Here is a 25,311-nt window from a genome sequence, read left to right on the forward strand (position 1 = left end):
TGGCACCAGATGGTTTCCTAGGGATCTGGGTACATCCCACCCTGTGCATGCATGGCTCATGGGACACGCACCTGGATCAAAGGAATCGCTTGCCTTTGCTAAAGCACAATAGAACCCCCAGCACCTGGGGTGCCTAATGGCTCATTAAGCTGCTCCCTTCTAGAACCTTCTGCCTGAAGTTGTGCTTTTCCCAGTGATGGTTTTCAGCAGTGAGCACAGACACCGTGGTGGGAATTTTATGGTTCTCCTGGCGTGTGACCCCTCGGAATTAGGAGGAAGAACAGGGTGAAACCACAGTCCTACAGATAAGCACAGTGACATGTGATGCCTCTGGCAGATTCCTCTGGCTTTTAAAACACTTCCTTGCTTTTCCTGCAGTGCTGCTTTTGAGTTCAGACCTTTTCCTTGTGTTTCTAGTTCTGCAGAGGGATAGATCCAGAGGCTGAGGTGGAATCCTGGGGTCCAGCACAGACACGTGGGCAGGGACTGAAGGCTCAGACGTGGCAGCTGCACAGCCCCGAGTAAATCATGTGTAACTTCCTCTTCCCCCTTGCTCTGGGTGTGCCTCAGGCCTCTGAGTAAGAGTAAAGGCACTGGGCTTCTTACAAGTGCTTTTAGTACCTGCTAACAAGTCATTTAATGCCGTGTGTGCCTCAATTTCCCACCCGCCAGGGAAAAGTGCAAGAGTTCCCTGCTCCACAGGGTTGGCAGAGATCATTTTTGTCCCATTTGTGAAGTCCTCAGTAGGGAGATGAGTGCTGTAAAATTTTATAAGTTAAGGGATACAATAAAAGTGTTATGTGGGCCCGAAAATGTGGCTGTGGAAAAGGACTTTGACATCTTCTGGTGTTTTCCTTTTGCAGATGGGCTGGGGGGATTTGGGAGCTTTCGGAGAGCCTTCTAAGGAAACTCCTAACCTAGACCAGATGGCTGCAGAAGGGATGCTTTTCCTGGATTTTTATACTGCCAACCCCCTCTGCTCTCCCTGTAAGTAAACTGGAGTTTGAACCGTGTAAGCATGAGAAACATCTTCCTCTGAGAAGTTTGGGGTGTTTGCCAGCCTCTGACATGAATCAACAACCAAACCAGTGATTGCCTTCAAGCCAGAGATTGGATTTGCTGCTTTGATCTTGCCTTTTGCTCCTCTTTTATTTATGTTTGGATTGGAAAACCGACAGTTTTCAGTTCATACAAAGCACTGGTTCAGTGATCAGTCCAGCTAAAGGATTTTTATCCCATTTCAGTTCAGTATTCCAGCCCTACTCATTGCATTTTTTTCATCTTTCTCATTGTGGGTTAAACAAAGCAGGATCTGAACTGTTGCTGAGCATATTTGGTGTGAGTCTGTTGGCTCTGGTGAGACTTTCATGCAAGGAAAGGCAGCAGTTTGTGTCCTGCTTTTGACCCTGGTGTCTTGCAAGACTCTTGGGACAGGGACAAGAGATAAAAGGAACGTTTGGGTCTGGCAGAGGCAGATATTCTTCTCCTTATTGTTTTTTTCTGTGAGGTGGTTTCTTTTTTTCCTTTCTTTTTTCCCCTCAAACCTGATTAGCTGCCAAGAACTGAAACAAAAATGAAGAACAGGGGCTTTTTATTTGGGCTCTCATTTAGGATAGCACTTGCCAGTGTGTTGATGATGTCCTTGCTCAGAAAAGGCATTCAAAATATGCTGAGATCCTGCTAATCCAGTGGTGGGACTGCATATACTTGAAGTTAAGCATCTGTTTAAATATTCCCTGCAGTCGGGACTTGACTTTTATTGTCAAAGCTGGACAGCTCTTTCTTTATGTTTCATGGTTTTTGTTCAGTCAAGCTCGAAAGCTTAGCCTTGAGCATCTGATGAGTGTGTGCTAGGATTTCCTCTTAAATACATAATAAATATATCTATAACTGAAATAGAAGGGTTGCTCCATTGGCTATTCAAAGTAATGACCCTTCAGTGTGGCTGATTTAACGAAGGGGCCAAATTTCACCTGCAATAACTCAAATGCTGCATCAGAACCTGGCTCTCTCCGTGGCTCATGAGAGAGGGGAGTTCTGCCAGTTTTAATGTGGGTGATTTTGTGGCTGTGACAGGAGGACACTGACACACTTCAGTCAGTGTGCTGGCCTCATCTTCCTACAATAATATTAATATTAAGCAGGGAATGGATAGAAATAAATGTTTGTGTTGTTTGCAGCGAGAGCAGCACTGCTGACGGGCCGGCTCCCAGTCAGGAATGGCTTTTACACAACGAATGGACATGCCAGGAACGGTAGGAGCCTCATTCCTGATCCCCCTTCCTCTCCTGATTTCCCTCTGTGCCTTGTAGGAAGTTTCTCTTTGGACAAAGGGGATCTTCCCCCATGGATCTTGCAGAGTGGCACCAAAAGATGACCCTGTTAAGTGCTGGTAATAAGTGTGAATTGTATTGCTTCCTCCTCTTCAAGCAGAAAACCTCCTCAAATTAAGAGGATGAACCAGGCTGGTTGATACACTTGTTTGTGCTGGCTGAGAGCTGTTTCCTCTGGGCAGGGGAATTGGGGTCTGGTGAAGGAAAATCAGGTGGGGGGTGTTAATACCCAGAGGAAGAACTGGCTGCCCCCAGGTTTATTCAGCAGGCAGATTTCTATCCAGTTTTAGAGCAGCTTTCCATCCCTCGTGCTTGTGGTGCTTCCAGGGGAGATCCCTGGGTTGATTTGGGTCCCAGAGTGACAAATGCCACGTGCTGGGACATGGTTGGGCAAGAATCAGGAGCCAGGGGTTGATTGCCAGAGCAGAGTCACAGCTGAGATGTCAGGGGCTGAGAGAGACTCTTCATTTCTTTCAGCTCTTGCAGGCTGAGCACCTTTATTGGTTATTTGATTTAGGAAAAAGCTGCCTTCATTTTAGAAAACAGAAAGCAAATTTACAACATAAAGACCACACCTAAAGCAGCTGATTTTCTGTGACATCCCCCTTTCAAGGGTCTCACCTCCACTCTGGGGGGGCAGCCCCCTTTATTATTTGCCCTCATGCACAAGTGGGTGGAAACCTCCCTTTGGTCTCTCTGATTCAATTTATCCTCTCCATCCCATGGGAGGACTTCCAAGGAATGACATTGCTGGGACTCCAAACTAATTGCTATTTCTGACCCAGTAACACTGTTTCTAACGTTAAGTAGCCATGAGCTGTTTGCTGTAATACTTTTAAGAGTCAGAAAGGTATTTTTGATTTTTCCACAGCCTACACACCACAGGATATAGTAGGAGGAATCCCAGATTCTGAGTTACTGCTTCCAGAGCTCCTGAAGAAAGCTGGTTACATCAATAAGATCATTGGCAAATGGTAAATTTATTTGGAGATCTCTTGCTTTGAGATTTCATGCTGTATGTGTTGGGAAGGAGCAGCAGAAAAAAACAGAATTACGGAAAAAAAACCCCCTGTTTTGAAGCTCAAATGTCCAAGTTTGGAATGTGTGATGGATCTTCCCCCTGCTGGGATCAATTCCTGAGTGTTCCCATTACAAGTACTTCCACATATCTTCATACAAAGAGTTGATGGGGTTTTATGTGTGTATTTATATTTATAAACTCCCCAACTCTGTGCTTTCATGCACACCTCACACCACTTATTTAATCAGAAAACACCAGGCTCTTCTGTTGGAATTTGCCTTGGGCACCTACATGGTTTTTATCTTTGTCTCTTGCTATATGTTGGGTTTTTACTAATAAACTGAATTCCTGTGGGAAGTAACAGGAATTTCTTTATCAGTTTCATTAACAGGTTAGAGAAGGGTGGGTTTGAATTGTGGTTGGATTCACCTGCTGCAATTGGGAGGAAAGCAAAGCACCCTAAGACAGTGAATTATTTATCAGCACAAATCCAAGCAGGAGAGTGGCCCTGAAGGATCAGCTCAGTGGGCTGGGTGCAATCAGCTGCAGTTCAGTGCTAATAAATGTAAATTCATACACCCAGGGAAAAGGAATAAACATGGCAAATGCAGATTGGTTCCAGTTCTTTGGAAAAAGACAGGTCTGGAAGGACCTGCAGCTGTTAGCAGGAACAGGACTGAACAGGAATGTGCAGGGCATTACTGTGCATCCAAAAACTTCTCCTGGACAGGGCTGGGAGTGATGCTGAAAAACTGGGAGTGCTACCTGCTCCCTAGAAAGGTGTAAAGAAATGCAAGGTACAGCAGTTAAACTGGAGTCTCATCCTGGCTGCACAGAGAATTTCAAGGTTTTCCAACAGAAAATTTTCTTATTGTTTCATCATCCCCTCTAAAAACTTTTCAGGGTATCCAGTGACAGTAAATTCCATGGTTTAATTATAAGTTTGCAGTCTTCCGTGACCAGTGTGGAATTTGTTGTGTTTCATTAAATCTCAGATTTTTGTGCTGTGAGAGGCAGAGACTGACCTGCATCTCAGTCATTGTTTAATGTCTCTGTAAGTGCTCTTGGGGCTTTCTTAGAATAAGATGTCTTTCCATCTCCCCTGTTACAGAAACAGCCAGGAATAACTTTGTATTCCCACAAATGGGGAAAGGGTGGAATCCTGCAGGTCAGGCTGGCAGTGGCAGTTACATCACAAGCTGTAATCATGGCTGGAATGATGATTATTCCTGTAATAACCCAGTTTGGAATAGCTCAGAGTAACTCCAAGGATCATTTTACTCCAGGGAATGCATTTTATGCCCTTTACGTTCAGAAAGTGCAGAGGGGGATGGCACAAAGTGGACAGGGGGCAGATGCAGGCTCGTGAGGGGAAGATGGAATGATTAAATAAACATTGAGCTACCAAGATGCTCTTTAGAGACAGAGAGGATGGGTGTTCTCTGTCTTAAATGCAGGAAATGTAGATTTTGCAGTACAAAAACTGGAGATTAGAGAGGAGCTTCATCTGGAAGTTAAGGATGGAGGATTTTTAAGCTGCACAGTAGAGAGGAGCTGTCATCAGGAGTAGCTAAACGTGTTTTATGTCCACATGTGCACATAAAAACCTCATTTCGTTTCCATTCAGGTCTCTTTGTACCGTTTTGGCAGCGTGAGTACTCCATAAAGGGGATGAGGATGGAATGGTGCATTTCATGAGCTCTGCCTTGTGTTTTTACAGCTCAGTGGGATAAAAGGGACTTGTCATAGATCAGAATCCTTAAGTAAAACATTATGTGCATCTCTGCAGTGGTTTGGGGCAGTGTAGTCCATGAGTGCTGATCATCAGACAGCATGGAAGAAGACACCAGTGGAAGGAAAAAATGGAAAACAGTGATTGGAGAGTAAATAAAATGGAATATAAGTGAGCACTGGGGTGAGTCTGCATGGCTGTGCTTGCAACAAGTGTGAGAGAGCTCAAGACACTGCTCTGGGGTCATTTATGTGATTGAAGTGCTTTGAGTTTTCATTTCTTAGGCAAAGACTGTGTTCTTGCATGCTGTTCTGGTGAGCTGAGTTTTTGCTTCTTTGCAGTAGAATTTTAACTGCAATCTGTTGCTTTTGTTCCCAGGCACTTGGGGCACCAGCCCCAGTTCCACCCCCTGAAACATGGCTTTGATGAGTGGTTTGGATCCCCAAACTGCCATTTTGGGCCCTACGACAACAGAGAGCGCCCCAACATCCCCGTGTACAGGGACTGGGAGATGGTTGGCAGGTAACCCAGCTCCTTGCCTGGGAGTGGGATTTTCTGGGCTCTCCCTGCTGGCATTACAGAGCTGGGTGGGCTTTAAGGTTCCCTCCATCCCAGACCGTTCTGGGATTCCATGGTTCTGTGGTTAATAAAGGTCCAAGCACCAAGACCAACCTGGAAGTTGCATGTGGACAGTGTAGGGATGTGGAGCTGCCCTCCCAGAGCTGTTTGCTCATCCCTGGCACCCTGAAGGCTTCCTGTGTGGATTTCACTGCACTCTTGGAAGCTGCTCCCATTCTGTACTGAAAGACCTCTTTGTTCCTTCTCTTCCTGTTTGGAATAACATTTTGTGTGTTTGCATAACTCCGTTCCGTGTTCCCAGTCTGTGCCCTTCTTGTCCATTCATTTTTCACTCTGGTATCGTCTCATTTCACTGCTGTTACTCCCCTGAGCACTTCCCCAGGCCCTTCTCTGCTTTACTGGTGGCTAAAGGTCCCTCTAAAATAATGTTTCCAAAGCATTCCCAGGTTCTGCTTCCAGGATTTCTCTGTTTCACTGAAAGTTGTTCTGTACTTCTGAATTTTTATTCACATTCTGCCCAGCTCTCTATGAAGCACCGTGAGATTTTTAAGCATTTTGCCCCTTTTCTAACAGCTTAACAGCAAAAGGCCAGTCCCTCAGGTTTGTCCAAAACTTGAAGTCATTAATTTGGATCAAGCTGTGTCACCACTTTCTCCCATAAGAACAATTATGGTGACATATTTTTCACATCTGGAGAGAGTTTGCTGAGTGTTGACTGTGACTTGTTTGTCACCTCCTTACACAGGGGAGAAATTCCTTAAAAGGGGAAAAAATCCATTTTGTGATGTTTATTCCTTAGGATTGATTTTTTTTCCCTCTCTGATTCCTTTTATCTTAAGATACTATGAGGATTTCAAAATTGATCTGAAGACAGGTGAAGCCAACTTGACTCAGCTCTACCTGCAGGTACTATTTTAGTGCTGGCTTCTCAGCCAAGGTGACTTTATGCTTTTGTTTTTTTGGAGAGATTTCGACAGCAGAGGATAAATTCATTTTTATTGTTGTTTACAGGAAGCTCTGGATTTTATTAGCAAGCAGCAAGCCAGCCAGCAGCCATTCTTTTTATACTGGGCAATTGATGCTACCCACGCTCCTGTTTATGCCTCCAAACAGTTCCTGGGCACGAGTCAGAGAGGGCTGTAAGTCCTGCTTTTGGGGACATCGGTTTGTTGGGGTTGTTGTAATTAGTTCCTCGTGCTGCTGGAACAGGCAGCCTAAGCAGAGTTTTAGATCCAAGGGGATGGATCACTCCTCAAGTGTGTGTGTGTGCTGAAATGCATTATTTGCTTGGATTGTTCTTCCATAATTTGGCTTTAATCTGAACTGCAGATCATGTGACCCGAGGGGGAGGAGGGGGGCTCTAAGCTCCTTTGCCAGTTGTGTGAGGAGTGAAATGCTGTCTGTGGCACAGATGATTTTTTAGAAGGCTTTTGTATGATTAGTGCCTGTTTTAAAAGCCTATAAATCAGACCAGCAAACAGGAAAGCACTCCTAAAATTGCAGGTTGGAGGAGGCAAAGAGCTCGTAGACACTGGGAGTGTTGCTTCAAAGAGTTTCTAACCATAAGGAACGATGTTGTTACCTCCCAGTCTGTGGCAAAGTGGTTTGCCTCTCTTTGTGAATTTTATGCCTGAATTTCTCTGTCCAAGAGGGGCTCACACCTGAGCAAACTCTGACCCTCAATACCCCAGAGGGGCTGCTCTCTGCAGGTCAGAGACACAAGTTTGCAGTGGCAGCAGAAAACCTGATGCATGAGAAGGATTTCTGCAGCACAGGTACAAATTAAGTCCACTGAACACATTGTGCTGACCCTTTTTTTTTGCTGCTTTGAGTGTTTTGCATCTCCTTTTGCCCCAGGTATGGGGATGCTGTGAGGGAAATTGATGACAGCGTTGGGAAAATCCTGAACCACCTCCAGCAGCTGGGGATCAGTGAGAACACCTTCGTGTTTTTCACCTCTGATAACGGGGCTGCTCTCATTTCAGCTCCCAAACAAGGTGAGGCTCAGCTGAACAAACCTGGGCTTGGCAAATCAAGGCTTAACTCTCTCTCTATGAGAAGAAAAAAAAAAACCTGTGTGGGGGGTCTGTGTTATGAGTTAGGAGAAGCCTCAAAAGACAGAGTGTTTATGTTTAGAGTAATTTATGTTCAGTGCTTCTGGTCACTGCTGGAGGAGGTGACCAGGTCCTTGGCCAAATGGAATTTTTCCTGCCCCAGTGTTGCTGTTACCTGTGTGTATTTGCACTGTCAGGGAGGGAATATTCTGTAATTTATTTGGAACCAGGCTCAGTAACTTAGCAGGCTGTTTACTCTGCATCTGCCAAATGCATATTTCAGCCTTCTGAGCAATTACAGAGCGTTCAAGAGTCCCTCATTCTTTAGCTCTCATGAAAAATATCAAGAAGGGAAATGATTTTTGTTACCTCACAAGTTTTCTTTTGTTTAAGTGAGGGTTTTTCTGGAACAAATCACTGCAAATTGATTTTAGAACCTGCTCTCTCCTCTTTAGAGGCAGACTTGTCTTGTGGTTATTGAACCACAGAGCAGGGAGTAACCTGAGTTCTGATTTCAGCTCAGCCACTGGCTTTGACTTTGTGTGACCTGGAGTCAGTCATGAGACTTCCCTGGTTGTTCCTGAGCTCCAAGGTTGGGTTAAAACTCCAGATATTCCTGCAAAGCTCTGGCCATCTCTGAGAGTGATTCAGGAAATGTAGGATTATTTTTCTCACTCTTATACCTTCATCTGATATTGTTCCGGTACTTTAAAATTGAAAATCATTATGAAAAAAAGCTATTTCTGCCTGAAAATGTCAGGTTTGGTTACAGACAGCAGTTAACACCCCTAGAGGGAAGGAAAACACCAGTGAGGTATTTCCTGTTTGTTGGGGCTTTGTTTTTTATTTGGTTGTTGATAGCAAGGTGTGTTTAACTGTCCCTTTCTCCCTGTGCTGAAAAGACACTCCTAAAATTTCATCACAAATGGATATTGAAAAAAAAAACCCCAAAACACAACACAACAAACAAGGAAATAATGACAAAAAACCCAACCCTGGTCATGTTGTTTGAAGAAGCAGCCATGCAGAAACGAGAATTCATTTAAAACCAGCCTGGGTGACAGTGTCCTTTTGAAATGCTGGTATTTTGTGGGCTTTAAGGCTGCTTTCCTGTCCCTAGGAGGAAGCAATGGGCCTTTCCTGTGTGGCAAACAAACCACCTTCGAGGGTGGCATGAGGGAGCCGGCGATCGCCTGGTGGCCCGGCCACATCCCTGCAGGAGGGGTGAGTCTCTGCTTTGGGCCCTTCTCAGCAGCCTCGGGTGGACAGCAGGGAGTGGAGAGGTCCTTGCTGGGCTTGGTGGGCTTTGCTTCACACTTTTACCGTGCCCCAAGTCCAGGTCTTTGTGTAAATAAGGAGCTGCTGCTGCCCCAGAAGTCGGTGCCATTTTAATGCAGATTTGCATTTAGAGGGTCTGTGCCCAACTTTGCTGGGAGCACCCAGGCTCTGGGCTTGTCTTCCTGCTCTTTTTAACCCCTTTACTCTTCTGGGCCTCAACATTTCTCATGTGTTTGAACAAATCAGAGTGTAAAGAGCAGGAATTTGTTACCCACACTCTCCATGCCCTGAGGTACCAAGTGGTTTGACCCTCACATCTCTCACGTTGTGCTTGATGAAAGTTCCACTCAGGGAGGCTCAGACACCACATTATTGCTGTGTGCTGCCTGCACACAAATGCAGATATGATCACTTCAAAATAACCCCCCAGTGGCACTGCCAGCCCCCCTTGTCCCAGCTCTCATTACAGAGGGATGCAATCAATCCTGCTGCGGGCCGGGATCACAGGGATAGCACAGCCCCCTCCCCTTGCTGAGCATCTCTGAGCCCTGAAGAAAGTGATCCTTCATTAACTGGGCACCGTGCTTGAGCCTGCAGACTGTTCATAAATAAAACATTTGTCGAAGTTGCATTCCATTGGGGTGGTTTAATTGAGGCAGGCTAATGATAATTTATCATTTACATTTAGGAGGGACCATGAGGCAGCTCAGATCTGCAGCTGAGGGCAGGAGGGTGGTTTGGTTTCATTATTTTTCGAGAGTTCACCAAACCTACCAAGGATGGTTTATTATTTTTCTAATTTGAAATGAAAACAGTCTTTTTGTTTAAATTTAAACATTTCCATAAAGCCTTTGCAAGCCAAGTACAACAGCCCTGGGCTAGCAAAGGAGAACATGAAACTGCAGCTGAGTGTTTTGTTTGCTGGGTCCAAACTAAATAATGTGCTAAAAGTAAACATGCATTATAAATGGGGACGAGAAAATGCCCAAATTTAAAAATTCTTTCCATTGTAGTAACTCTGAGGATAATTAAGAACAGGAGGAGAGAGAAATCCTTGTGCCTGCTTCTTTCCTGCCTGGCTGGGACCCCTCTCCCAGGTAGTTTTTGGGAGCTGCTGCTTGAACTCCTGGGACCAGGCATTGCTCTGCAGAGCTGTGTGTGCAGGGTGGGCTGGGCAGCTGAGCTGCAGAGCGTGCCTGGAGCTCCCACATTTTGGGAGGCACCCAAAATCCCTCCTCCACCATGCCAGTATCACCCTGAAACACGTGCTGAACTTTAAATCCTCATTATCCCGGGCTCCAGCTCGGGGTGCTCCCGGTGCCAGGTGTGTGCCAGGGCTCCCAGGGCTCCGTGGGGGCCTTGGGGAGCCAGTGCTGGTCTCCATGCTCAGGATGTGCTGCTTTGCTCCCAGTGACACCCAGTGTGATGCTGCTGCTCAGTAACTGTGTAATAGAAACTCACCTGTGTTTTCTGCTTGTGTTCTTGCCTTCGAGGCTCCAGCACTGCTCCCTCAGCAGCCCTGACCACAGGTGAGAGACTTGTGTCCACCACGACATTTTTTGGCTTTTTTTTTCTGTACCTTGCTGTAGCTTCCCCATCCTCTGGAGGAGTTTTAACTGCCCAGCCCCAGTCCTGTGCGCTCCAAGGAGCTGTAAAATGTGGGAAAGCCCCTTCTTTTCAGGAGTTGCTCCTTCTTTTCAGGAGTTGCTCCTTCTTTTCAGGAGTTGAAGGAAACAAAGGCTTGGGAGATTTGAACTTCAGCACAGAGCTGAAGGGTCAACTCCTTCCTGTGCTGGATTTGTTCCCAGTGCAGTGGTTGTTCCTTTTGAGGAGCAAGGGAAGGGCCAGGAGCTGTTTCAGGTGCAACAACTGGAGCCAGGAAAGGAGAGCTTGTGTCTCTGGCCAGTGAAATGCAGTTATTGGGTGGAAAACTCCTTCTGCTGATGGGAATGCTCCAGGGAGACCTCATTGCAGCCTTCCAGTGCCGTGGGACAAGGAGGGAAAGGGACTTTTTATATGGGCAGGTAGTGCCAGGACAGGACACAGGGAATGGCTTCGCACTGCCAGAGGGAAGGGATAGATGGGATATTGGGAAGGAATTGTGCCCTGGGAGGGTGGGCAGGCCCTGGCACAGGGTGCCCAGAGCAGCTGTGGCTGCCCCTGGATCCCTGGCAGTGTTCAAGGCCAGGCTGGACAATGCTTGGAGCAGCCTGGGACAGTGGAAGGTGTCCCTTCCAACCCAAACCATTCCATGATTCTACCTGGCAGTTGGTTAATAATTTTATTGATATATAAGGTCGGGGTTTTGGTTTTTATTAGAGAGCACAGTGATGTGCTGAAATAAAGGAGCACCTCGGCCTAAACACAAGAAGTGAGGGGACAGGGTGGGAGCACCTGCCAGGCTCCCTGTGGAGCTTGGGGTAATTGGTGCAGTTGACTGGTTTGCAGGTTTTTGGAGGAGGAATATGCCTCAGGAGTCTGTGTTGCTCTTGGCATCAACACTCAGTGAGTTCTGGTCCCCCATCAGGAATATTTATTCACACACAAACAGCCTTGCTGCACTTCCCTCCTCGGCTCCGTTTTCCAGGTGAATTCACAACAAATCAGCGTTTCAACATTCCCCACATCACATCTGCCTTCTGGAAGGATCCAGCTGGAAAAAAAAAAAAAATCATATTCTGTTGGTATTTGAATCCTCCTCCTCTCTCCCCTCGCCCTCCTCCCCTTCCTCTCTCGTGCCTGCTTCCTGAAGGAGAAAAGAACATATCAACCCAAAGACAGCATTGCAACCTTTTCTTCCCTATCTCCCATGGGGCACAAATTGAAATTGAATTAGACAGGGATATCAGGTCTGCTCGCTGTGATAACTGTAAAAGGATTTTATTTAAAAACACCCTGACATTTGTTCACCCAGTTTCAAATATTTAGCTTTCCTCCTTTCCATTCCTGGCGGGGGCGACTTTATTAATTGTCGCCTTTGATTCAGAGTTAAAGCTTGAAAGCACTGATAACAGCACTGGGGACTATTTCTTCCAGCGCCGTGGCCCACAGCAAAAGGATTTCATTTTCTTAAAGACGTTGTGTGGATACTGAGAGTTTATTAAAAAGAAGGGGGGGAAGGAGGGGGGAAAAAATCCGTCCTTACGTGCGTAATACCGGCTGTTCCTCACTGATACAGCAATATCTGATCTCCCTCCGTTTATATATTATTTATTTTCTCTGGGCTGTTGCCCTCTCTGGATTTTTCTTTTTCTTTTCTTTAAAAAAAAAATGAAATAAATAAAAGGGAAAGGCAGCTAGAATGAAAGAGCCCTGTTGACAGGAGAAAAATGGTAATTTTTTTATTTTTTCTCTGAAAATACTTCAAAGTTTTATATAAATATTAACCTTTTTTTTTTTTTTTTTCCTTTTTCCTTCTTCAATGTGGTGCTGCAGAGCACAGATAAATCCAAGTGGCTGTGGCATGGGCATTTAATTTCCTTAAGAAGTTTTCTCTGCTTCACGGCAAAAATGTTGTCTGAGACCAGAAACGTAATTGGATGATTAAAGAGAGTCATCTACATCTGGTGCTGGTTAATAAGGGCCAGGACAAGGGGAGCGTGGTGGCCCCCCAGGATTGTCCCCACGCTCTGGATAAATGAGGTGACATTAAAGGCACGAGCCCGGGGTCAGCGATTGCCTCTTATCAAAAGATTGAGGCGCTGGGACGGAGCCACAACAGGAAAAGTGACTTTTGGATTAGATGTAGAAATTGTGAGAGCTCTGATTACAAAAGGGCTCAGCCAGGGGCTGGCTCTGGGTGTGGGGTGGGGGCAGCAGGAGGGGTCCGAGCTGCTCTTCCCTGGAGTTCTGCAGGTGGGAATGAGCCTGGGCCGAGGTGCTGGGAGCTGCTCATGCCCTGCACTCCAGCCCTGGGGAGCTGGGGCTGCCCAGCCTGGGGGACCAGAGCTCAGAGGGGCCCTCAGCCATGTCCATGTGCAGGGAGGGGACACAGGGGCCCTCAGCCATGTCCATGTGCAGGGATGGGGCAGAGCAGGACCCAGGCTCTGCTCCCAGGGCCCAGCGGTGGCACAGGAAGGAACTGATCCCAGGAAGTTCTACCTGGGCATGAGGCAGAGCTTCTTTCCCCTGTGCCCAGAGGGAGCATGGAGTCTCCCTCAGGAGATACCCCAGAGCTGCCAGGATGCCATCCTGTGCTCTGGGATAGCCCTGCTGGAGCAGGGAGGTGGGATGGGATGATTAAAATCATTTAAAGGAGAGGAGAAGGCTGCACTAAAATAAGGAATAAATGTTCTCCAAATCCCATCCAAGCTGGCCTTGAGCACTTCCAGGGCTGGGGCAGCCTCAGCTTCTCTGGGAAACATCTCCCTTTGTTGCTGCCCCCAAGGCCAGGCTGAGCAGGACCTTTCCCAGGCAGTGCCCACGGATAAATCCTGAACTCGAGTGCCCAGGACCTGTTGATCTTGGTCAGCTGATCCAGCTGCTTTCCCAGGGATTTCCACGGCCAGGCTTCCTCTTGTGCTTAAAGCTTTGCACTTTGTTTCCTCCCAAGGAATTGTGGCAGGATTCCTGCATGCAGCTTTAATAAGATGTGTTCCTGCCAACACCTCCTGATGAATGAAAGCCATTAAAAATTGAAATGACTGTAATCAAGTAATGTGATATTGTAATGTTAAACTTGTAATTAGGCCCCTGCATGTTGCTTTCTCCAGTTGTTTTTTGTTTTTTTTTAATTTCTTAATTCTTCCTTTGTGCTCAGTTTGTTCAGCCCAGTCTCTTAATACAAGGCTTAGTGTCCCAGGAAAAACAGCATCTTTCCTTTATTTTTGAGCTAGCATCTCACAAAAATTCATTTATCATGCCATCATTTGTTGCATTTAAATAACTAGTGTCAGCTTAGAGGCCGAGGGTCTGTTTGTGAGTAGAAGGAATCAGAGGAAAAAAGTCTTTGATAGTCCCAACATTGTTCTGTTGGGATTAGACTTGGATTTTAGTCAGAAAGTGCTGTGGTACTCACAGATGTGGGGTTGTATCCAGTGGTTTCTTGTTTCCCAACAAGTGCTATGGCTGAAGATGCCCTTTCCCTGTCACATCTCGTGCTGGTGCCTCCTGGTGCTCCTGATCTGGCAGTATCTGCTTTAATTTAGTGTGTCACTGACTAATTAAACACCCTACAACAGCTCCCACGGTCAGGGAGGGAGAAAAGATTCAGAAAGAATCAGGCAGAACAGACTTTGTAGGGTTTTAAAATATAAATAATTAAGAGCAGAGAGATGAGTATGGCTTCCAAGTAAGAAGGAAGGGGAAAAAAACCCCTTGCACATCTCCATTGAAGCCAAACCCAGATGTTTTCCTCCCTTATTAAAATATGGACTAAAAATACCACAACTTTACAGTTCTTGAATTGTTGGAAATGGTTTGCAGATGAAGTCATCAGGCTCTTTTTGTTATTATCCATCTATCCCTGTGCTTTCTGGGAACTCTCTCAGGGTATTCTGGACTCCAGAGATGGCCTGGAGAAGGGCACAAACAGAGGACTTTTTTTTCCCTTGGTGTAAGTGCTGATTTTTCAATCCACAGATGAGTTGGAATTTGCTAAATTAAGTTGAGCCCTGCGACAACACGCTCCTGGAAAAGGGATACACAGGAGCGAGGAGAGGGAGAGGAAAACGGAGAAAAAAGAATCAAAATGCAAATTCTCCCTGGAAGTGGAGAAATAGGGGTTGTTTCCTTGGCTTTATTATTTTCAGAGGAGTTTGCTGGTGACTGCACCAATGTAAAGGGAGAGCTTTTCAGGAAGCTTTGGAGGGAACCTGTTTCCTTATGGATTTTCCTGAAAGGCTCTTTGCAAATGTGTTTCTGTTGATTTTTTTGTTCCAGGTCAGCCATCAGCTGGGCAGTGTGATGGATCTGTTCAGCACCAGCCTCTCCCTGGCGGGTCTGCAGCCTCCCAGTGACAGACAGATTGATGGCATCGACCTTTTACCTGTCATCCTGCAGGGCAAGCTAATTGACAGGTCAGTTATTATCCCCGAACTGCCAGCCCTGCTCCTGGCTGAAGGGATGCCAAATTCGGGGCTGGTTTTTTTAACACCAGCACACAGATACTGAATAGAAGCTGAATGGGTGCAGCTTTGCTCCCTCTCCGTGAGGTGGGGCAGCAGCAGAGCTTCCCACTGTGCTCCCGCTCCGCTGGAACAAGCTGGGGTGGGAATTCCTGACATGTGGCATGTTGCCATACAGTGGAGTCTGGGGACAGATGAAAATGTCACAGGGTTAGCAGGGATCCCTGGAACTACATATGGCAGTAGGGGAGATAAAAGCCTGAGAACTGGAGCCTGGCTGGGGGAGAATCCATTATTTATCACTGGAAAAGCAGCCTGGAGTGTGCTGGGTCCTTGTCCTGCTGCAGAGGTGGGAGGTAAAGGCTGTGCTGCTGCAGAGGACCTGGAAACACACCTCTTCCCAAGGTCCTGGATCTGGGAGTGCTTCTGCAGGGATAGATTTGGGTGAAAGACCTGGAATCTTTGTGTACTGTCAGCTCTTGGGCACAGGCACCGAGATCTGACAGCAAATCCTGCTAACAGATATTTTATTGGAACTGTCAGAGGTCAAGAGAGGTCTTGGAGTTGGGATTTTGGTGAGGAATTTGGCAGCCTGGGAAATCTGGCTACAAGCGTATTCTTTGGGAGATAGCAAGGAAACTTATGCATGGAAAACATTTTTGGAGCTCTTTTCTTCATTGGATAAGAGCCTTTGTGCTGTGAAATTCCTCCTGTGCCTGTTAAGCAAGGACCACACCTGAGTGTTACCTGACAGGAGCCTTGCAGGTTCCTCAAACGCAGCCTGGCCCATTTTCTGGAAGTTTGGAAAGTTTCTTTGTTGTTTTAAAAAGGAATTTCAGTGCAGGCACCAACCCCTTGTTTGTGTTACAATAACAGTCACTCAAAGCACATTGTGGCTTTTTCCTTCTTTTTTTTCCTTCTTTTTTTCCTTCTTTTTTTTTTCCCCTAGACCTGACAATGACAAAGTTTTCACAGCTCCCCAAAAACTTTCCAGAAGATGCAGTTGTTATGTTCTTTTAAGCTTAAAAAGGAAAAAGTGAATGGGGGGGAAAAAAGAAATCATTTGTATCAGAATATTGAGTACAAGCTGGAATCCTCCTTCAAAATAAAAAATGTATTTTTTCTAAAAGGAAAAACCTAAAACCTTGAGTCAAAAGGGCACATAATTGGTCAAAGATTGGGTGTTCATGGGAAGGAAAAGGAGGCTGGAGCACTTGGTGGAATATTTTTGGGAGGTTTTGTTGATGGGACTGGTTCAGATCAGGTGCTGCAGTTTGGCAGGTCTCTCACTGCCTTTATTTCACTTCCAGGTGTGTTAAGGATGCAGGAATGGGCCCTTCTGGGAGCAGCTTCCCCTTCTTCCTTGGGACCAAGTTGTTTCCCCTTTGTTCCTGGTGGCAGCTCGTGGTTACAAAGGAGGGAGGCTCATTGTTTGTGTGAGGCTGAAAGAGCTCTAAGGCCACTGCTGTCATTCAGACAGGGATATTTAAATTTCACCTTGCATTTAGGGACAGGTTTCTCAAGGTGGCATCAGCGGAGTGAGTCGTTTTTGGATGGCATCTGAGAAGGAAAGACAAAGGCCCCCCCTGACAGTGACAAACAGCTCTGCCCTCGTGTCCTGTCAGCAGCCCAAAACAGCTGGAGAGAAGAGCTGACCTCGTGTGAGGAGCTGCACCAACAAATCAACCCCCTCTCCTGCAGACAGTCCCTTCCAGTAAAATGTTGTGCTGTTCCCTCAAACAAACCAGGAGTGTTTTGTTGGGAAAACTGACAGGAACATTGCTGGGATGCCCAGGGAAGTGCACAGATGCAGCGAGTGAGATGCATTTCCCAAATGAATTATTAATTAGGGAAACCTCTGGGAACAAATGCAGCTTTAACAGTGTGTTTACATGCTGCAAAGCGAGGTTTGGGGGGAAAAAATTGATAGGAGTTAAAAGCACAGCAGGTCTGGCTGCCAGGTTTTTCCATATGGAGTTTCTCGGAGATGTCATCCAGAACACACCAGCAGCTGGTGTCCTCCCGGCCACCCTGTCCGTGTGACACTGACAGCTCGATGGCAGAGCTGTGGAGTTGCTGGGAAGAGGAGGCTGAGCATCCCAGAGCCCGTGAATCCCACTTTTCCCCTCCCACCCAGGCACTTGAGAGCTGTTTGACGTTGAAACCGCCACGCTCCAGAGGAAATCCCAGGGGCTGAGAGTTCAAGGATTAACAATCACTGGCAGCCAAGCTGGATAATGTTTCATTCTTGCACCGTGTGAGCTCTCAACTTGATGAGCACTTTAAGAAATGTTAATTGAAAACCTTGCAGAGGAGACTATTAGGAGGCAGCCTGTTCCTGCCTGATATCCACATGGGAAGTCAGATGCCATTAAGGGGTTTGTGGCCCTTATCAGGAGGCTGGGCCCGGGCTGTTGGTGTTTCTCATGCAGCTCTGCTCTCCTTGCAGGCCCATTTTCTATTATCGTGGCAACGAGCTGATGGCAGTGAGAGCTGGGCTTTACAAAGCTCACTACTGGACCTGGAGCAACTCCTGGGAGGAGCACAGCAAGGTAATGGCACAGGGACCTGTCCCTGGAGTCACCGGATCCTGGGGACAGGCACCCTTTAAATTGGGGGATGTCACCATGCTTCAGGCTCCTCAGAGCTACCACAGCTGCTGTGCAGGTTTATGTTGGATATCAGGAATATTTCTGCCCCTAAAGGGCTGTCCAGCCCTGGCACAGCTGCCCAGGGAGGTGGTGGAGTCCCAGTCCCCCTGTTTATCAGCCATATGGATGTGGCACTTGGGGACATGGGTTGGTGGTGGCCTTGGCAGTGCTGGGGGAGCAATGGGACTCGATGGTCTCTGAGGCTTTTCCAACCTAAACAATTGTATGTTCCTAAAAAAAACAAAGGAGACTGGTCTCACACACCCCCTCTCCTGAAATCCGGGACAAAGAGAGGAAAATGAGCAAATTCCAAGTTGTTCTGAAGGAGGCTCCCTTTAATCAGCACTTAATCCCCCTTAGTATTGAACTTGCCCTGCTGAATTCTGAGCTTTTAGATGTCCCCTTGTGGTTGGGCTCCCTGATCCTTGTGGGTCCCTTCCAGCTCGGGATATTCTGTGATTCTGGGGAAGTCTGGAGCCTGATGCCACACTGACCACTTACCTCCAAATTCCTGGCACAAAACACCTGATGCCCTGAACTGTTGAAATGGAACTGGGATGAGTTTGTTGGGTTTGTGATGGTTTGAAAGGACAGCTGTAGGAAAGGCCCAGTGGAGAGAACAGCAGTTCTTGAAAACAGTGAAATAAATGTGTTTAACCTGTTATCAGCACTTTTGTGAGCTCACATCACACTGTGTGAAACATTTTATTTATCTTTTTTATTCACTTCCTGGCTGATCTCACAGTTAGATGTTAAGCACTATTATTTCCTTTTGGTTTTGTGTCTTTCTTGGGCTCTAAACTCTGGGGCATTTGCCGAGTGGCAGCTTCACTTGTGTGCCTTGCTGGAGGTACCCTCAGACAGGAACCCAGTGCATTAAGGCCCAGCTCTCAGCAATCCTGGCAGCAGCCTGGGCTTGGGGAGGGATTGTTTGCATGATTTTTTTTTTTTTTATGCCTTTTTTTTTTTTTTTTTTTTTTTAAACTTATGGAAGGTCCTCAAGGCATCACAGGTGCAGAACTAAGTGCTGGTGGCATTTGTGGGTATAAAAGTGCAGGGATTCTTTCATTGGGATGTCCTGGGGGGTAGAAGGAAGCATCAGCTCCAAGGGAGTCATTTACATTCAGGGCTGTAAATGTGTGTGTTTGTCTTTTTTCAGACTGCAGTGCTCCAGGAGTCAGAGCTTGTTTTACAGGGAGCAAGGAGGAAAGTTGGCTCTAGAAATGTATTTTATGTTCTGTCTCAGTGCTAATTCCACACAGATAAAATGAGATCATTTGTTTGTCTTGTGTGTGAGTAAAACCTGTTTATCACCCGTGGAGGGTTTTCCCTGGGTGGGAGGAACTGGGAGCTCCTCTGTCCTTGTGTTTGGTGTAGGGGTGGCCTCCTGCTCTTGCCATGAGCGTGGCAAATTCCCACAGGAATTCTTGCTCTCTGTGGTGATAAAAGCACATAGCCACACTTCCAGCCCCAGTTGGGAAATAAATAAACCCCTCCATGGAACTAAACTTATCCCTCCATGTCTGAGTGTGTAACAGTGATAATGGGGACCAGCTACTCCTTCCAGAGGCTCTCCCACTGTGAGCAGTGGCAGTGCTGCAATTAAGGAATATTTATTTCTTTCCGAGTCTTTGTTTAACTGCTGTCTGATAAAAGTCAGCAATTATCCTGTACATCAGAGAGACGATTACAAATCCACTCTCTTTCCTGCAGCTTGGATCACATGAGCTTGATGTGGGGAAAATTGGAGCACATTAGTGGCCAGAGCAGCCATTAACAACATGCAGAGGAAGCTGAGGCTGAGATTTGTTCCAATTCTCCTCATGTCCTCGAGCCATTAATTACAAACCTCGCAAGTTTAAAAATAGAAATAAATCAGAATGCAGAGCAGTTCCACAGTTCCCAGCCCTGTTGGAGGAGTTTCTAAGCTCACCTTGCAACACACTTCCCTCTTTCAGTGACTGGGCTTCCCAGCTGTGTTGATGTTGGACTCTGGAATCAAAAAGGCCACTTTGTTTGCTAATTCCATTTGAAAAACAAATATAAATCCATGCACATCTGTGGCATTTGGAAATTTGGAATTCTGACTGTTGGCCTGTTTGTTCAATAAGTTTGATTTGCCATCCCAGTAGAACTCCAGCTAATGAGGATTTGTTAATTGTATGATCATCAGAGGTCTTTCCAAATTGTGAAGACTTCCAGATATGAAACTCTGTGTCTGAAGGTCCCCACTCAGACCTGGAATATGTGGTTTTGTTGTCATCCATTGGAAAGAGAGCTGAAGTTGGCCAGATGTGGCAAAACAGCTGCCCGCACATTTTGAAGAGGTTTGTTTTATGGGTAGGTGAATATTTCATGATTTTGACAGACAGGGTTTAGCCAGACCTCCTTTCACTTCCAGCATTCCCTTGGTAATTGGCTGTGTGGGAAATCACTGGTACAGAAAACTTGCCCTGGGTTTAATCCACATTTTTGTTTGACTTTTAGGTGAGATTATCCCATTAACGCAGCCAGAACCCTATTTTCATGTTGATGCTGGAAAATGGGGAGCTGGTGCCTGTCCTGGGTCTGTTTAGGATGACCAGGATGGGCGAGGGAGGATGTGGCCCCTCACCTGGAAAGCTGTGTTTGACTGGGGTGTGAGTTGGTTCAGTAATAAAGAATGTACACACAAATAAAAACGTACCAGAGAGACACAGCCTGCAGAAAGCAAAGCCTAGGAAAGCAGAGCAGGGATCTGAAGGCTCCTCTCCATATGGCACTCGGAATATTTACTCTGGAAACATCCCATGCAGGCAGCACACAGGTTTACAGTCATCCTCAAGTCCCAGGACAGAAACATGCCCTTACTGGTCTGCATCCTCTGCCTTATGGCCTGGGATTAGGACTTGTCATCTGACACACAGATGAATTGTGCTCTTCTGTTCTTCCCAGGTTTTGTTTATTTTTTAACCCCCAAGCCATTTTTTTTTCTCTAGTCTGACTCCTGTCAGGAAGTCTTGTAGTCTCTCTCAGTGCTGGAGGATACCTTGATGCTGCCTTTTCTGCTGGATTAACTGGATTTCTTGATTCTTGAGGGGGTGGTCTCTTGAAAGCATAAAGGGAAGGCTCACTCTACAGAATCAAGTGGGGAGTAAGCATTTTGTGGGACATTTTCCCTGTGGATTGCACAGGATGCTTATTGGGAGCTGTTTACCTGGCTTCCATCTATATAGGTGGCTCATGTTTACATAATTTGACATCTCTGACATTCAAGAGGTGATAAATGGGACAGAGAGAGATGAAAGGAAGCCTGACTTGAAAAATGTGTTTGTATTTTTAAACAGTTCGACAGAGGCAGAGAAATCTCCCTCCTGCATGTGGGCTGAGTCCCTGGTGCTCTAGCACTGGTGGGTAGAAAGCTTTTCCATTGTTGTTCACCTTTTTTTTTCTTGTAGGAAAAATCAGCAGTGATAAAAATAGCCACGTGTGCAGGAGCGAAGGGAGAACTGAGGGTAAACCTGGGGAGATCCCTCTTGGACAGTGTAACACACAGGACTTTTACTGGAAGTAACCTGTAAAATCCTGGGGGTTTTTGAAAGTAGGAGTCTGAAAGGGGGAAAAACGGGTGTTTTCTATAAATTTACCTGAGTAGGCAGCAAATCCTCAGGAATTTCCTAATTTAATGCTGCGTAGAGGAGGCAGGAATAGGAGGTAGCAGGAGAAAGGAAATTTCCTTTTCTCTGCCTGCCACCAAGAGTATCCAGCACAGAACAGCCCTTGTACCTTCCAAGAGCACTGATGCGAGAAGGGAAAAAAATAATTAAGGAGAAAACGTGGAAAACGCCCTTCGGTTGTCGGAGAGGGGCTGATAGCATCAACCTTTGTGCTGTCAGCTTGTTCGGAGCCTTCAGTGGAGTTCCTTGAGCGCTCCTGTGACTTTAAAGGCTGGGTGGGGGGCGCCTGCCAGCAGCCGCTATTGTTTTAATGCGAAATGCCAAAGGGGTTATTCCAGTCAGGCTCTGTGATTGCCCTTCTCCTCCACGTGAAGGGATCGATAAAGCCTTTTCTGCGCGGGGGATGTGAAGTCAAGTAGAACCTCACAAATAATGACATTTGATTGTGGTCCTCTGAGCGTATGAACCAGGCATCGATCGGAGCTCGCTGAGCTGCCCGTCTCCGGGGGCTGCCCATCTCCGGGGGGCTCTTCCAGCCTGTTAACACATTAGAAGCAATTTTGGGTGCAGGGGGGTTGAAGCTTGGCACCCACACTTGGAGCTGACTGCTCATCCCAAGGAGGATCTCACCGGGAATGGCCGGCAGAGCAAGGACACCTGTGCTGTGGCAAACAGCAAGAAGCGACATTCCCGGCTTCCATGAACAGCTGCTCTCTTCTCCTTGCCGTGTTACCCTGTCTTTGGTGCCCTGGGTGGCGTTGGTGGAGCGAGGAGAGCGGAGCAGGAGGCAGAGCCCGGCTGGTGTGGCTCCAGCCCGAGGTGCCGCCTGTCAGGCGGAGCGGCTGGGCTGGAGCCAGGCTGAGCGATTGCCAGAGGGCTCCCGTTAACACGAGTGGTGATTCCATCTCTTGGCCGCGAGCCCAAACTGGCAACCGGCTGTGTTTGTCTCATGTCTATATTGACACAGCATCTGTGGGCCATTTGCTCTGGAAATTAAAGCTGTGCAACCAAAGGCTGCTGCAGCCCAGGGATGGAAAAACGAGCCGGGCTGTGTGATTGCTGAGAAGGACAGGGAGGGTGATCGCTGAAAGGCTCACCTGGTGGGCAGGGAATGTTATGTTTTAATCAGAATAAATGAAAGAAAGGATTGTTGGAATCTCTCCTGCAGCAAAAAGGTTTATGTGGTGGTGCAAAACACTGAGCTGGGCAGGAGCTGAGCTGTTTCTTGGTGCCACTTGATGCTCTCTGTGGGCTCCCTTAGAAGAGATGCTCCAGACAGGAGCTTCTGGTTTGGCTTTCAGGCTTTTGTGATGGAGAAAAGCTCCAAGAGTTTGCTGAAACACAGGGAGTGACCTTTGTGCTGTGTTTGATCAGTGATCCCTGCAAATCGCACAATCCTGGAGGTTGGAAAAGCCCTCCAGGTCATGGAGTCCAACCTGTGACCAATGCCCAGGTGTGAGCACTGAGTGCCACCTCCAGTCCTTCCCTGAGCACCTCCAGGGGTGGGGACTCCATCCATTACCTTGGACAGGGAGCAGGGACAAATATTAGGAGTGTGCTTAAACTATTGATCCCTGCGTGTTGTTATCAGCAATAACAATTAATGCCATTAGTCTGACAATAAACAGCTTCCAGGGAACAACAGGACAGTGGCTTTGGGTGGTGGTGTCGTGGTGGGTAGGACAGGCTAAGGCAGCCCTTGGCTCTTCTCCAGCTCCAGACATCACCATATCCGTACAAAATAAATAATATTGAATTTTATATATTTATATCTTTTTTTTTTTACTCGTTTGTTGATGAATAGAAAATCCTTGAAGCTCTCTCTGCAGGTTGAATATTGACTCTCACGCAGGACATAAAAATAGCAATATTCCATTTCATTTGCAGGGATAAAGTTGGAATGCCTTAGAAATGTCCTAAAATGGTATTCTTGTGTTTTTATTTATTTACCTATTTATTTGATTTTTCTCCACTAGACTGCTTTTCAAGAGGGCACTGAGTGCTTAAATTAGAATGACAGGTAGCTTTGGGCTGGTGGCATCAGGCAAATTGTCCCAGCACTTTCTTTCCTGGGAAGCTTTGGGATTGAGTTTTGGAGTCTGGGCTACAAGGATTTCCTAGGAAACACGAGATAAAATAGAAACAGAGCAATGTCTAAACAAACACCCGAGAGACGAAAAGCTTTCACACTGAAGCATTCGCAGCCGAGGAGCATTGTACCAATTAGCAGGCTCTTAATTAAATTGCTTGTTTGATTTGCATCCAAATTATAATTTGGATGTTATGGAGGCTTTGATACCTTTTCATTAGCTGGTCCTTTTGTGGGGGAAAAAAACCCACAAAAATCTCTTTTCCCTGTGTGTTTCAGAGGCCTGTGGCGTCACAGGGTGGAAAGGTCAATCAGTTTTGTATCCATTTAAAGTCCATTATTGGTAGGGCCACTCCAACCTATCAAGCAACTCCCTTATTTTTCCAGTCAGTGATTCAGGAATCTATAGCTCTGTGCAGATAAATGGGATTTCATGGGCTTCTAAACTTCTTGCTTTATTGAAAAGCAGAATATTAACTGCTCCACTGACCAGCTGTCCATTAAAAACATGGGATATTTTTAGAAAATTGTTTGCCAATCAAATCCTACCAACATCTGTAGCGAGCCTTTTCAGTTTGTTTTATAAGCAAATGCTACAGCTGCTTTCCCACTTCCATTGAAACATTCCCATTTACCTGCTCTCCATGTCTCTGTCCGTGTCTCGGGGCACTTTGGGGATTGTAAGGAACAGCGTGGGAGCTGGAATTGTAAAACCCAGCTTTAACAAGTCCATTTGGGGCCGGGCCTCGCTGGGCTGGGGGGGCCCTGCTTTATTGGCTTCTCAGGGAAATGAGTGCTTTTGCATTTTTGGCTCTTCCCGGGGTTTAAATGGGCTCTGTTGGCCCTGGAGGCTGCAGGCCAGGGATTAGGGAGCTCCCAACTGGCTAATCAGGGCTGGGAGGGGAGCAGGAGCTGGCAGGGCTTCGGGGCAGATGGAAATGGCAACTCTGGTGCCCAGCGAGCACTTAACCCCTTGCTGCTCCCAGTTGCTCTCCCCGGGAGATTCCCGGTACCTGTGCCCTTCATATCCACTGCTGCTGCAGGGAAAACCCCACCTTGTGCCCCCCCAGATTGTCAGAGACGGGAATGTGGGAATGTCTCCACTCCCTTCATCCCCACTGGCATGGCCAGGTGAGTCCCTCAATACCAGTTTTCCATGAATCAAATCAAAAACACACCAGTTTTTTAAAAATTAACCAGATTTGCTTCATTGTTCAGAGAAACTGATCCTTGAGGTGCTGGCAGGGGGGTTTTCAGGGAGGCTGGCAGGTGCCTGCTGCCTCTCAGGGTGTCTGGATGTTTCTCCTGGGGTTTTGGTTTTGATCAGAAGTGCCAAGCGATCCCATCTTCCTGGGGTGTTCCAAAGCCTTAAAAACCGGAGAGAAAACACTTCCCACGTGCAGAATTTTAATGATTAAATGCTTCCACCTCTTTGTCTTTTGTTCTGCCATTTCATTTTAATGAATATTTCATTGGGATTATATTTTTATAAGACAAGAATGCACGGCCTTGCTTCAGCTCTTATGTCAGTGCCACACCACTTGGTCACCTTATTTTACCCCTCCAGCTCAGAATGTGTTTTGCAGACTGGACTCTTGGCTTAAAATAATTCTGAGGTTTGTTGGTGTTTTGGAGCAAAGTGCTGGAGAAAGTGGCATCAACTCAGATTTTGCTGCCTGCCCTGCATCACCTTTGATGACCATCTCTCCTTTTTCCTGCAGGGCATTGATTTCTGTCCTGGCCAGAGTGTGTCTGGAGTGACAACGCACACCCAGGAGGAGCACACCTACCTGCCACTGCTCTTCCACCTGGGCAGGGACCCTGGTGAGAAGTTCCCACTGAGGTGAGCCACT

At 46.7% G+C, this 25,311-nt stretch overlaps 1 protein-coding gene across 4 annotated transcripts in view; it reads left to right on the forward strand.

Annotated features, from left to right (window-relative positions):
- GALNS (galactosamine (N-acetyl)-6-sulfatase) overlaps window positions 1-25,311 on the forward strand; it is a 39,978-nt gene that overhangs the window by 1,663 nt on the left and 13,004 nt on the right. For 2 of the 4 annotated variants that reach the window (XM_069027220.1, XM_069027221.1), the window contains exons 2-12: window positions 864-987; window positions 2,181-2,255; window positions 3,205-3,307; window positions 5,465-5,608; window positions 6,505-6,571; window positions 6,677-6,804; window positions 7,523-7,662; window positions 8,840-8,943; window positions 14,878-15,014; window positions 17,512-17,614; window positions 25,180-25,301. In XM_069027220.1, the coding sequence (XP_068883321.1) occupies window positions 864-987; window positions 2,181-2,255; window positions 3,205-3,307; window positions 5,465-5,608; window positions 6,505-6,571; window positions 6,677-6,804; window positions 7,523-7,662; window positions 8,840-8,943; window positions 14,878-15,014; window positions 17,512-17,614; window positions 25,180-25,301 (1,247 nt within the window). Of the gene's footprint in view, window positions 1-863; window positions 988-2,180; window positions 2,256-3,204; window positions 3,308-5,143; window positions 5,270-5,464; window positions 5,609-6,504; window positions 6,572-6,676; window positions 6,805-7,522; window positions 7,663-8,839; window positions 8,944-14,877; window positions 15,015-17,511; window positions 17,615-18,872; window positions 19,222-25,179; window positions 25,302-25,311 lie in introns of those variants that run through there. The other 2 variants (XM_069027222.1, XM_069027223.1) reach the window with 2 other exon arrangements.

Source organism: Aphelocoma coerulescens, chromosome 11, assembly GCF_041296385.1.
Source record: "Aphelocoma coerulescens isolate FSJ_1873_10779 chromosome 11, UR_Acoe_1.0, whole genome shotgun sequence".
Taxonomy (NCBI): domain Eukaryota; kingdom Metazoa; phylum Chordata; class Aves; order Passeriformes; family Corvidae; genus Aphelocoma; species Aphelocoma coerulescens.